Source organism: Pipistrellus kuhlii, unplaced genomic scaffold (genome assembly GCF_014108245.1).
Source record: "Pipistrellus kuhlii isolate mPipKuh1 unplaced genomic scaffold, mPipKuh1.p scaffold_m20_p_16, whole genome shotgun sequence".
Lineage (NCBI taxonomy): Eukaryota > Metazoa > Chordata > Mammalia > Chiroptera > Vespertilionidae > Pipistrellus > Pipistrellus kuhlii.
In genome coordinates this window covers 30,776,134-30,789,550 of record NW_023425471.1, presented here as the reverse complement: position 1 = coordinate 30,789,550, position 13,417 = coordinate 30,776,134, and the positions used below count along the sequence as shown (strand labels likewise).

General features: G+C 40.7%; 1 protein-coding gene across 4 annotated transcripts in view; it reads right to left on the bottom strand.

Annotated features, from left to right (window-relative positions):
- Positions 1 to 13,417, bottom strand: part of TRMT2B (tRNA methyltransferase 2 homolog B) — a 59,923-nt gene that overhangs the window by 23,789 nt on the left and 22,717 nt on the right. For all 4 annotated transcript variants that reach the window (XM_045582425.1, XM_045582426.1, XM_045582424.1 and 1 more), the window contains 2 exons: positions 13,189 to 13,288; positions 9,367 to 9,437 (listed from right to left, as the gene is read on the bottom strand). In XM_045582425.1, coding sequence (XP_045438381.1) covers positions 9,367 to 9,437; positions 13,189 to 13,288 — 171 coding nt within the window. The remainder of the gene's footprint in view (positions 1 to 9,366; positions 9,438 to 13,188; positions 13,289 to 13,417) is intronic.

Here is a 13,417-nt window from a genome sequence, read left to right as displayed (position 1 = left end):
GAAGGCATGAATGAACAGGAAAGGTATTTTATTTGTATGTACAACCTAAGGTTATACTATATACTAGTGGTCTGGTACACAAAATTCATACACATTAAGTGGGAATTAATTAGAGGAAATATTTTAAAAATATATTTTATTGATTTTTTTACAGAGAGGAAGGAGAGGGATAGAGAGCTAGAAACATCGATGAGAGAGACACATCGACCAGCTGCCTCCTGCACACCCCACCAGGGATGTGCCTGCAACCAATGTACATGCCCTTGCCTGGAATCAAACCTGGGACCTTTCAGTCCTCAGACAGACGCTCTATAGAGGAAATATTTTAATATTGCTTATTTGCCCTTTCTCTATAATAGAAGTGACAGAGATGAAAAAAAATTGGTAAAATATAAATGAAAATCTGCCTCCTGTCAGAGTAGGGGGTGCGCTGCAGACCTAGAGTCAAGTCCCTGCTCACCAGCGCACACACTTCAAAAAAGCAGGAGACCCAGACCTGGCCAGCCCCACCCTTATTGGGTGAGACCTAGACCCAGCTGGCCCCACCCCATCAAACCTCTCCAGGCGCGGGCGCAGCCTCAGGTCCCCCAGCCCAGTGCCTGGTGGGAAGCACAGTCTCAGGTCCTCTGTCAAGCTCAGCCAGATGGAAGGCGTAGCCTCAGGTTACAGACCAGAAGCTGGGGTGGAGGGCGGGGCCTGAGGTCCCCTGTCAAACTCTACCAGGCAAGGGGTGTGGCTTGAGGTTCCCCATCAAGTCCTGCCTGGGGGGGGGGGGGGGGGGTGCGCCACAACCTGAGGTCCCCATCAAGCCCCGAACACCAGGTGGCAGGGGGGATGCAGCCTGAGGTTTGATTCAGGTCAAGGGCATGTACCTTGGTTGCGGGCACATCCCTAGTGGGGGGCATGCAGGAGGCGGCCAATCGATGTTTCTCTCTCATTGATGGTTCTAACTCTCTATCCCTCACCCTTCCTCTCTGTAAAAATCAATAAAATAAAATTTAAAAAAACACACACACAAGGTGAAGAACAGTGTCCACATTAGGCTACCTTCCCACTAAGAAAAGGGGAAATACAGATATGGTTTTGTTTCTTAAAATAAGCAAAAATGAATAACAATTGTAACCCATAGAAGGAGGGTTGTAACTCAATAAAGGCTACAGAGATGGAAGACCACTTTAAATGAATCTTTATTTTGCAGATTTGTCTTTGGAGCCATGTAAACATATTTTTTAAATTATAAAACAAAACTTAATCAAAATGGAAAAGAAAAAAAAATCAACCCATACAATTTGAAAACAAGCAAAATGAAAACAAAACACCTATGTATCGAGTATCAAATTAGTGTCTTAACTACAAAAAAAATTATTGCAAGAGGCACAATAATTTGACACTGGACAGAAACCCTGAGCTCTTTCCAGTAATCGTTTTCTGGTAATAATATTGGTACTGTTATTCTGAAATTATATACATGAATGAAATAAAAAAGTAATTGAAGTAATCTTGTCAGAACTAAAATTCTATTGTGAGATACAAGAAATAAAAATATAAAGCAGCCCTGGCTGGTGTGGTTCAGTTGGCTGGGTGTCACCCCATGCACTGAAATATTGCAGGTTGGATTCCCAGTCAAGGCACATCCCTGGTTGCAGGCTAGATCCCCAGTAGGGGGTGTGCAAGATGTTTCTCTCTCCTCAATGTTTCTATCTCTCTATCCATCGCCCTTCCTCTCTCTCTCAAAATCAATAAAAAGTTCTTTAAATATACACATTTAAAAAAATATATATATATATAAGCAAAGGCTTGCCGAAACAGGTTTGGCTCAGTGCTAGAGCATCACTCTGTGAACTGAAAGGTCCCAGGTTCGATTCCGGTCAAGGGTATGTACATTGGTTGTGGGCACATCCCCGGAAGGGGGTGTGCAAGAGGCAGCTGGTCTATGTTTCTCTCTCATTGACATTTCTAGCTCTCTATCTCTCTCCCTTCCTCTCTGTAAAAAAACAATAAAATATATTTTAAAAAAGAAAAAAGAAAAAGCAAAGGCTTTAAGTAAAAACTACCATTCTAAATTTGATTTCACTAATCTGATATCATTATGAACTCATGATATATTTTCCTCTTTAAAAAATATTCCCTAACTCTTACCAAGACCGGTTTGGTTCAATGGATAGAGCGTCAGCTTGGAGACTGAAGGGTCCCGGGTTCGATTCCAGTCAAGGGCATGTACCTTGGTTGCGGGCATATCCCCAGTAGGGGGTGTGCAAGAGGCAGCTGATCGATGACTCTCTCTCATCGATGTTTCTAACTCTCTATCTCTCTCCCTTCCTCTCTGTACAAAATCAATAAAATAAAATAAAATAAAATAAATATTCCCTAACTCTGTTTACTACAAAGGTCTTTGAAATATGACCAACCCAATATAAATGAGCACCCCCTAGCACCCATACTTTGAGCTTCAAATATAATTTTCCACTAAAAGAGATAAGAATTCCTCAAAGAAATGGATGACTGCAAGTCTAAGGCAGAAAATAGTCTTAGATGGGCTAGAATTATCATTCCAGAACTACCAGAGCCATCTAGGGCTCTGAGGCAACTTAAAGAGGTTCCAAATGGCCAAAGATAGAACAATTTGAGTACCAAAAAATAGTACCTGCGTAGACTGAAACATCAATTATATTAATAGTCCAGGAGTTCATAATGATACCAAAACAAATGAATAGGGCATGATAGACTCAGAATATCAATGCATTGCAAACCCTCATGAAATAATGGATCTAGACAGTGATTATTAATAACTGCTAAAACCAGTAAGTGACAAGTTTGAGGGAACTTTTTAATGATTGTGAACAGGCTGATGACACCTGAATCCACTCTTCAATCTTAACATCACCAAAAGAGAGCCCATGAGACACATATTCACAAAAACAATCACACAAAAAAACAACAACCTAAATCTAATCAACACACCAGATCCACCAGTTTATACGAAACACAGGAGACAGGGTAAAAAGTGACATCATGGGGATTCAATCAGCAAAATCCAGAATGAGGAATATAAAACAGTTTCTTCAAAAATAAATTACAAAGACAAAAAATAAAGAGGGATTACTCACAAATTAAGAGAGACTGAAGGGACATATTAAACACAATCTGTCTACTGATTTGAAAAAACCAACTATAAAAATCAAACCATTTATGAGATAAAATCAAACCATTTATGAGATAAATCAACATGAAATCTGAACATTTACTGGATGTTTGATGATATTATGGGATAAATATTTATTTCTACTATGGGGTTACATTTAAAAATTAAGTCCTTTCTTTTAGAATTCACACTCAAGTACAGTGTTTACATCCTATCTAATAAAAGAGTAATATGCAAATTGACCATCACTCCAAAACACAAGATGGCTGCCCCCATGTGGACACAAGATGGCTGCCACAAGATGGCTAGGAGGAGGGGGCAGTTGGGGGCAAGCAGTTGGGAGCCAGTAGTCCTGGACTGTGAAAGGGATCCCAGATTGGAGAGGGTGCAGGCTGGGCTGAAGGACAACCCTCTGTGCAAATTTCATGCACCCTGCCTCTAGTTTTTTATAATATAACTAGAGGATTGGTGAGTGAAATTCATGCAAGGGGTGGGGAGAAGGGTGTGGTGTCCCTCAGCCCAGCCTGCACCCTCTCCAATCTGGGACATCCCTCTCACAATCCAGGACTACTGGCTCCCAACCGTTCATCTGCCTGCCTTCCTGATTGCCCCTAACCACTTCTGCCTGCCAGCCTGATCACCCCCTAACCACTCCTCTGCCAGCCTGATTGATGCCTAACTGCTCCCCTGCCAGCCTGGTTACCCCTAACTGCCCTCCCTTGCCGGCCTGGTCACCCCCAAAGGCCCTCCCCTAAAAACCTGGTTGCCCCTAACTGCTCTCCCCTGCAGGCCTGGTTGCCTCTAACTGCCCTCCTCTGAAGGCCTAGCTGCCCCCAACTGCCCTCCCCTGTAGGCCTGGTCACCCCCAACTGCCCTCCCCTGCTGGCCCGATTGCCCCTAACTGCCTTTCTCTACAGGCTTGGTCATCCCCAACTGCCCTCCCCTGATGACCTGGTCACCCGCAACTGATCTCCCCTGCTGGCCCAACTGCCCCTAACTGCCTTCCCCTGCTGGCCTGGTTGCCCTCAACTTCCCTCCCCTGCAGGCCTGGGTACCCCCCAATTGCCCTCCCCAGCCGGCCTGATTGCCCACAACTGCCCTCCCCTGCCGGTCATCTTGTGGCAGCCATCTTGTGTCCATATGAGGGTGGCCATCTTTGACCACATGGGCTGGCCATCTTGTGTATTGGAGTGACGGTCAATTTGCATATTACCTCTTTGTTATATAGGATGTCTGGAATTTGCCTCAAAGGAATCCAAAGGTAGAAAGTAGATGAGAGTGTAGAGAAAATAAGATTGGACACATATTGATAAATTGTTGAAGCTGGTAATGGGTATATTTGGTTCATTATACCATTCTCTACTTTGATATATTTTTAATTTTCCATTATATAAAATTAAGGAAAAATTTGTACAATAAAGAAAAACAAAATGTTAATATACCTAGTTGGCTCAGGAGTGAATATCTACATAGTCATAACAATATAAACACTAAATATTAATTCAACAAAAATTGTGCTATAAAAATAGAAGACAGGTAGTTTAGGAGATAGGAGAAACAAAGTAAGAGAGATAAATTCTTACATGTCATAACTGGAAGTCAACATATAATCTGTAAATTTGACAAATCATGATAAATTAGAATAGAATAATGTACAATTTAGAAATATGAACACCAGAAGACATAGCTACAATAATGGCTTTTGTTTCTCAGGAGCAAGACTCAAGAGTAAGAGGGGTGGGACAGAGGAGCACCATTTTTCCTTTCTAACCTATTAGTATTATTTGACATTTTAAACTATGTACTTGTATTTCTTTGATAATATTTAAGACCACTTTCTAATTCTTGGTACTCTGACAGCTCCCATAAAACTCACATTCTGAGTTAAGCCTAGAGTACATATTTAAACCTCAAACTGGGGCAGACTAGGGTAACTCTGTGATCTTAATGGAATGGAATGACATGACCAGTAATAGGGGAAGGGAAACGAAGGTACAAACAAATTGAGAACAGCACAGCATATGCTGTCTGTCTGTCTGTCTATCTGATACTGTTATTATTTCAATGGGAATCTGGCCTGTATTTAAGTATCTACTAGGTTGGATCCTAGGTCCAAAACAAATTCTGCAGGGAAGAGGGATTCGACTGGATAGATGTGGAGGGTAAAAATTTACCCAACAAAATCTGGAAGGGCTAGAAACTTGGGTAAATATTGCAAAGAGATAATCATTCACCAAATTATAATCATTCACTGATAAGCATCTATTATGTGTTTGAATCTGTGTTAACTGCTAGGCTACAAAGTTAAATAATACACAGCTACTACCTCCACATCCATTGTGGGAAGCACCAGTACATGACAATGCAATATGGTATAACAAGTGCTATAACAGGAGATATGCAATGAGATACAGGAGTGCAAAAGAGAGTAATCCCTAATGAGAATGAGGAGTCAAATAAGATTTTCTACAGAATCTGATGCTTTGAATGCTAGAGCATAAGTAAAAACCGGGCAAAGAAAACTGACGGCATTCTAGAAAGAGGAAAGCCTCAGGCAGGAATAAGATTTCTCTCTCACACCAATGTCTGTCTGTCTGTGTGTGTCTGTCTGTCTCTCTCTCTCTCTCTCTCTCTCTCTCTCTCTCTCTCCTCTCTCCCTCTTCTTCCCTCTCTTCATCCCTCCCTCCCTTTCTCCCTCCCTTCCTCCCCTCTCTCTAAAATAAAATAAACAATTTAATTTTTTCAAAAGCTATTGGGCAACTGCTGCAGAATTTTAAGAAAGAGAATGGTATGATCTCACTTGCATTTTAAGGATGGCTCTGGCTGCAGTGTGGAGACATGGAGGCAGAGGGTTGGAATTAGTGGAGCCAATTTGGAGGCAAGAGAGGATAGTAGCTTGGACTAGAGTGGTGATGGTTATGATGGCAGTGGAAACAGAGAAGAGGATGAAGTCAAAGTATTTTTAGAAAGGAAAACTTATAGGACTTAGAGAATGATTAAATGTGGCTGAGGAGGAAATGGGTTTAGAACAGAGAAGCCAAAAAATAATAATAGAACAGAAGAGACTTGACACATGTTTCTAGTCATGGTGCTACCATTTAATAAAGTGAGAATAAAAGAAGCACATCTGGAAAGGGAAGAATATAACTTTAGTTTAGGGATACTGGTTCTCACCTACAGGTGACTGTGTCCCCCAAAATACATCTGGAAACATTTTTGGTTATCACAACTAACAGCATGTAATGGGTAGAAGTCAGGGATACTGCTAAACATCCTACAGCCCCACACAACAAAAAATTATCCAACCACCCTAGCTTATTTGACTCAATGGATAGAATGTTGACCCTCTGACTGAAGGGTCGCAGGTTCGATTCCAGTCAAGGGCACGTACCTCAGTTGCAGGCTTGATCCCTGGCCCCAGTCAATGCACATGTGGGAGGCAATCAATCAATGTTTCTCTCTCTGTCTCTCCCACTGCCTTCTACTCTCTCTAAAAATCAATGAAAAAAATATTCTCAGGTGAGGATTAACAAGAATAAAATTATCCAACCCAAAATGCCAATACTGTGGAAGTTGAGAAACTTTGATCTAAAGCAATGCTGATTTGAAGAACACTGCAGGCCAGCTAGGTGAGGACGTTCAGCAGCCTCCTAAAGCTCAAGAGGGAGCAGGAATGCCAATACAATTGACCCTTAAACCACACAGGTTTGAACTGTGTTGGTCCATTTATATTCAGGTTTTTCGCAATAAATATATTGGAAAATTTGGGGAGATTTGCAACAATTTGAAAAAAAAAAAAACCTCACAGACAAACCTTATGCTTTTTAAAAATAACCTTTTCTTTTCTCTAGTTTACTTTATTATAATAATACAGTATATAATAATACTATATATAACTATGTTATTAGTAAGACTTCTGGTCAACTGTAGGCTATTAGTAGTTAACTTTGGGGAAGTCAAAACTTATACATAGATTTTCAACTGCAAGGCTGGTCAGTGCCCCTGATCCCCACATTATTCAAGGGTCAACTGTATAAGTTTAGAACTTATCAATTTACCGTGGTCATTCCAGTCATCAGCTATAGTTGGGTACCATCACCCATCAATATATTAAAAAAGAAGGTTGACAGAGCCCAAGGGACACCAACTTATAGTGGGAAAGGAGAAGAGGAAAAGATTCCATGAGAAAAACTAAGAAGTAGCCAGTGAGATAGGAGGAAAGTCATCAGAAAATGTTATCATAGAAACCAAACAAAAACAGTGCTTCCAGGAGGGAAGTGAGAATAATAAGTAGTGCCAATGGCAGAGAAAAGCTGAGCAAGTTAGGATTAGAAAGTTTTCATTGGATTTGGCAAAATGGAGGTCACTGATGACTTTGGTGAGATCAATTTCCAGGGAGTGTTGGGGGCAGAAGTAAGAACCATCATATTAAGAAAAGATTATATATATTGAACATGTCTATGAACTAAAAGAAAGGAGCAGATAGAGGTGAGGGGAAGGAGATAATGAAACAGGAGAAAGAAGGCACATTATGAAGGTGCAAGATCTTAAGAAAGGAGAAGATGATTTCATGTTGGTGTTTCAAGGAAGGAGAGCATCAGATAGGGAAAGGACCAATAGCCTTTCACTGATGGGAAGGGAGGAGGGATAAAATTTCAGCAAAGTTGGTGGATGGTAGGAGAAGCAGCTAAGGGAGTTATCATTATCATCCCTTAATTTTCTTTTCTTTTTTTTAAATAAGTTTAATCTTAATTTTTTATTTTATTTATCTTAAGAATAGTTTATTGGTTTTTAGAGACAGAGGAAGGGAGAGGGATATAGAGAAACATCAATGTGAAAGAACAACATGGATCAGCTGCCTTCTGCATGACCCCTACTAGGGATCGAGCCCACAATACCTTAATAGGGAATCAAACTGGCAACCTCCTGGTGCATAGGACAATGCCCAAACAACTGAGCCACACTGTCCATGGCCTTAATTTTCCAGGGGAAAAAAAACAAGAATGCTCCTCTGCCAAGTGCAAGGGTAAAGGCAATGGGATAGGAAATTTGAGGAGAGGTTAAGAGTTTACAATAATTCTTAAAGAGAATCGGAGAACAAGCTGACAAGGGTCATGCAGGAAGATTTCTAAAGGCTATCTTACCAAGGGAGCTGTGTCCTAGCAGGGAAATCTTGGAAGCCATGTTGTGTTCTGTCAGAAGGCATTACTCAAGTGTCAGAAACCTGAATTATTAAGAGGCTGGGTGCTGATAAGAATTATCTAAATATAGAAAAGCCCAGCGACCATTACAGCGGAACAACTGGTCACTATGACATGCACTGACCACCAGGGGGCAGATGCTTAATGCAGAACCTGCCCCCTGGTGGTCAGTGCGCTCCCAGTGGGAGCACTGCTCAGCTAGAAGCCAGGCTCACAGCTGGCGAGTGTAGCAGTGGTGGTGGTGTGGTGATGGGAGCCTCTCCTTCCTCTGTGGCAGCACTAAGGAACAGCGAGCCAAGCAATAAGAAGTGGGCAGGCGGGCAGTAAGGAGTGGTGAAACAAGAGGTAAGGAGCAAGCAGGCAAGTTAGGAAGGAGAGGTCCCAGGTTGCAAGAGGAAACAGGCCGGGCTGAGGGATACCCCCCTGCCCCATGCATACATTTCGTGCACCGGGCCTCTAGTCAGGTAATAAGAATGTTAGCTGGGAGTTATGTTTAGTCATCACGAGTAGGACTTTTGCTTTAAGTTCCATGAGGGCAGGCACCATGTCCATTTGATCCCCAGTACCCAGCACAGTGCCCAACACATAATAGGCACTCAGTAAATAGTGGGTGTATGACAAAAGGACATACAAATATTTCAGAGGCCACCCCCCTGATGGAAACGCCTTACCACCACCCCCACATCTCTTAATCATAGTTCTCAATTCTGTTCTGCTGAAAATACTAGCCTTTCAAATATTTCAGATACCTGCAACTTGCTATACTGCCCTCAGCAATACTTCTCTTTCCTAAGAATTTCCTATTAAAATTCCTCAGATGTCTGACATTTGATGCAGTTTTCTCTCCTCCTTTCCACCCTCCTTTAATGAAACACTAGCAATGTTCTCTACACATTAAGAAGTATGCTTTCAGAACAGAGCCTCATCTCCCTGAAGCAGCTCTATTATTAAAATGTCAGAGAGGCTGCTATTCCAGACTGCAAATCCCTGGGTCATCTCCAACCAGCTCTAATTCCTTATTACCTGGGCCACTTGACTGTGTTTCTCAGGGATGTTTTTCAGATGGTTAGACCGCACACAGACGATGTTTCTGTCTACAGAAAGGAAAATAATTTCATTTATATGTTTTTTTCACCTAAAATATTATTTAAAAGAAAATGTCTGGCAACTCAAATTCCCTTCTTCAAAGAGGCATATACAGATATGGAGAAGCACAGTACCTACTTCAAGCTCAAAGCCATTTTTTAGAGAAAACCTGTTTCCCAGTCTAGCCATTAAGAACCTCATTCTTAATGAAGCTAGTATGCAATATTTTATTTCATGCTATATGACAACATCTACTTTCTGTTTAGAATTTAAAATGGAAATAAAATACAGTGGAATTTTTTTTCCTGTTACTAAAAAATAGAACAATAACGCCATATGCTCATTTAATTCTGTGCACAGGTGGTGGGGGGAGCCAAGTGCCTGCCCTAACAAACTGTAGTTTAAGACATATGGATATTAGACAGTGTGACTAACATAAAATCATGGTGTTTCAAGTGGATTTATTGAAAATGGGCCAATACAAAGTTCAAGAAGGGAATCTGGGAATGGATAATGGAATTAAGTCTTAGAAATATGCCATTATGATTTTCTTCACCAACACCTCCCCTATTTATTCTTTTAAGGTCAATTTGTCAGAGAAAGCTCTAGTTTTCAGGGATAAGGGGCTGTGAATATAAAAGACATTTCAATAAGGAGGATACTGCTTCCCAGTACAGAAAGTAGCACAAAATAATGACGATGATAATGCTGATGAGAGAGCAGTAGCAGCACACAAGTAATCTAGTTTCCTGCCAGGAACCATCTTTGAAAAATGTGGTAATTTACATTCGGATAAACCAAACCTGGTTTTCCAGAGCTACTGGCAAATAAAAAGTAAAGTTTAAATTTGCCTCATAAAAAACCTGGAGGACAGAATTGAAGTTACTAATTGATTATGTAAATGTTATTAATCTAGGAAATGCTAAGTATATTTGACTTGCCAGCTTAAACGTTCAAAGTGCAAATTAAATTGGGAGAAATTATATAGTTGTGGTAATTAAGTGCCTAAAGTATAAGAACTTATTTTTGAGAAAATAAAATGTGTTTTCTCTAATAATTAGGAATTCAAACTTAGTTGCTTATTATTGGTCTAATTAAAAAAGGAATTCTGTGATCCCAACCAAAATTTTTCTATGCAAAAACTAGTTTAAGATCTAATTGATATCTTAAGATAATTATAAGAAGTATTATAATGTAGAAATCATATATAAACATTTGTTTGATGGTTTTTTTCAATGTTAAAATTTCAAGGCTTTAACAAAGATGATTCTTGGATAGCTCCAAGGGCCTGGAGTAATTTATTCTCTCTTCTTTAAAGGAAATCTTTTTAAATTTAACAGACCTAATATACTAGAAATTGCATGAAAAGCCTTATCAAATAAAAATTAATAAATATACTTTAAATGTTATGAAGGTTTTGGCCTCTAAGAAGAGAAAAATGAAGTAACTACATATTTCTTATAATCCAACAGCAGAATTTAAAATTACAAAAAGCCTGTAGCCACCTGCATTCTTAATTAAGCTAGAGGCGGGGCAACATTTGCGGCTTGTGAATCTGGTCATATCCAATCTCATTCAGGTCTCCCTGATGCTTTGCATCATCAAAATGCTGCTGCCTTACACAAACAATTCTGTATTTCTTGGGACAAGCTCGTCAAATTGTTAAGGAATGCTCTCAGTGTGTAATTCATTGCCCTGTACAATCATTGGGGGTTAATCCTAGGGGTCTTAAACCTAATCAAATTTCGCAAATGGAAGTCACCCTCATACAGGAATTTGGTAAGCATAGATGGGTGCATGTCAATGTAGACACCTGTTCCCGCTCTATCTTTGCCACTCCCCAAACAGGAGGGAGTGCCAAGCATGTAATTAATCATTGCCTAGCTGCCTTTGCGGTACTAGGTCCTCCCTTAGAGCTAAAGACAGACGATGGACCCGCATACACTAGTTCTGCTTTTCAACATTTTTGTCAGCAATATCAAATTTGTCATAAAACTGGTATCCCTTACAACCCTCAAGGCCAAGCAATAGTGGAAAGAGCAAATAGTACTCTTAAAATCCAATTATTAAAACAGAAAGGGGAGACGGATGTTATGTGTCACCTCAAAACAAACTCAGTCATGTTCTTTATACTTTAAATTTTTTGAATTGCGACACAGAGGGTCATACAGCAGCCGAAAAGCATCGGACCTCCTGTACAATAGCATTTGCAGGGTTAGCCCGATGGAAGGATGCACAAATTGGACAATGGTTTGGACCAGATCCAGTAATGATGTGGGGAAGAGGTTGCGTTTGTATCTTTCCAGAAGGAGCAGCACAGCCAATTTGGGTGCCAGAGTGTTATGTACGTCACCACAATGGGCCCAAAGAGGCTCCTTGTCCCATCGTTCAAAAGACTAAAAGTTGCCCCGATGACAGCAAAGCGGAAAAGGAAGATGACGAAGGCTATGCAAGAGACCGAGGTGCCAACATGGGGTCAGCTGAAGAAGTTAACTGAGGCCCAGCAGATGGCAGAAAAGCGAGAAGTGGAAGCTACTCCCTCAACCATGTTTCTGGCCATGCTAGCATTCGTTAGCTGCCAGTCTTCTGCAAACTCTTTCACAGCCAAGTCCAAGGACTCTTGAGTCAATCCACAAAAGAAACTTTCATTTAGTAGAAAAATGTTACTGTAGTTTGATTTCTCTATTATTGTTATGTTGCATTGGCAGTTTTATTTTTTATTTATTTATTTTTTAAAATATATTTTATTGATTTTTCACAGAGAGGAAGGGAGAGGGATAGATAGCTAGAAACATCAATGAGAGAGAATCATCGACCAGTTGCCTCCTGCACACCTCCTACTGGGAATGTGCCCGCAACCAAATGTACATGCCCTTGACCAGAATCGAACCTTTGACCCTTCAGTCCGCAGACCAATGCTCTATCCACTGAGCCAAACCGGTTTCGGCAGCACTGTTTTATTAATAGCCATGTCTGGGTTTTGCATTTGCATTGTTTTGTTACTAGGTTTTGCATTGGCATTGTTTTGTTAATGTTTTAATAATCAGAACTTTGTTCTTGATGTTTAAGTTTTACTTCCATTATTAGTAGCTTAAAATTAAAAGAAGGGCGAGATGGAGGGAGCGGTTCTAGGGTTAAGCCTTGGACTGACCAAAGTTACAAACAAGTCCCAGCTTGGAGGGCACAGTCCTCTAGGCATAATTAAGCTTGATCTTGCTACTGCTCCCTAGATCTTTCCTGGATAGCTAATGGGCTGTGGGAGGCCCAGCAAGTGCTGCCAAAACAAGGGAAACTTACAAGAACATTGTAAATTACCTTGTTTACCTCTGACTATAAATAAAGCACCAGCTTTGCAGTCTAGATCTGTTCTGTGGCCTCAGCAAGACCCAGCTTATTCTCTTTGCCTGTCTTTTTCTTCATCCTTCACCAACTCTCACTCAGGCTCACCAAACCCTTGGCTGTGCTGGCATGGTGCAATATTAACATTTACTAAGTACATACTAGGTTTCAAGCATATTCCTTTTAGAGGGAGAAAGAATGAGGGTTGTGATTCCTATTATTATAATGACTACCCACAAAAAAATATCCAAAATTAACCTTGTGATCAAATTTGGCATCAAAGACTTCCAATTTGATCTAGTCCTTTAAGACCACTGCATTTCCTACTCCTCTACACTTTCACTGACACTGTTATCTGTACCATTCCCTTCCTCTCAGTCCTTGGTTTGTTATGTCTACTAGTCATGGCCATTGACTGACCTCTCCAAGTTCCAAGGTAGTATCCCACAGTCTTCGGATTTCCATCTGGACCTCGGTTCACAGAAAAAGTGGACTTATTTCGGTAGCCATCGATGACAGGCTAGAGGAGGCAGAAGAGCAGAAAAGGGAAAATGGGTCAAATGAGACCAAGGAGGGCAACAATACAGGGAATCAAACAATGTTCTCTGGATAAGGACAACTAAGTGATGCTTGCTTGGATAGTCCATGA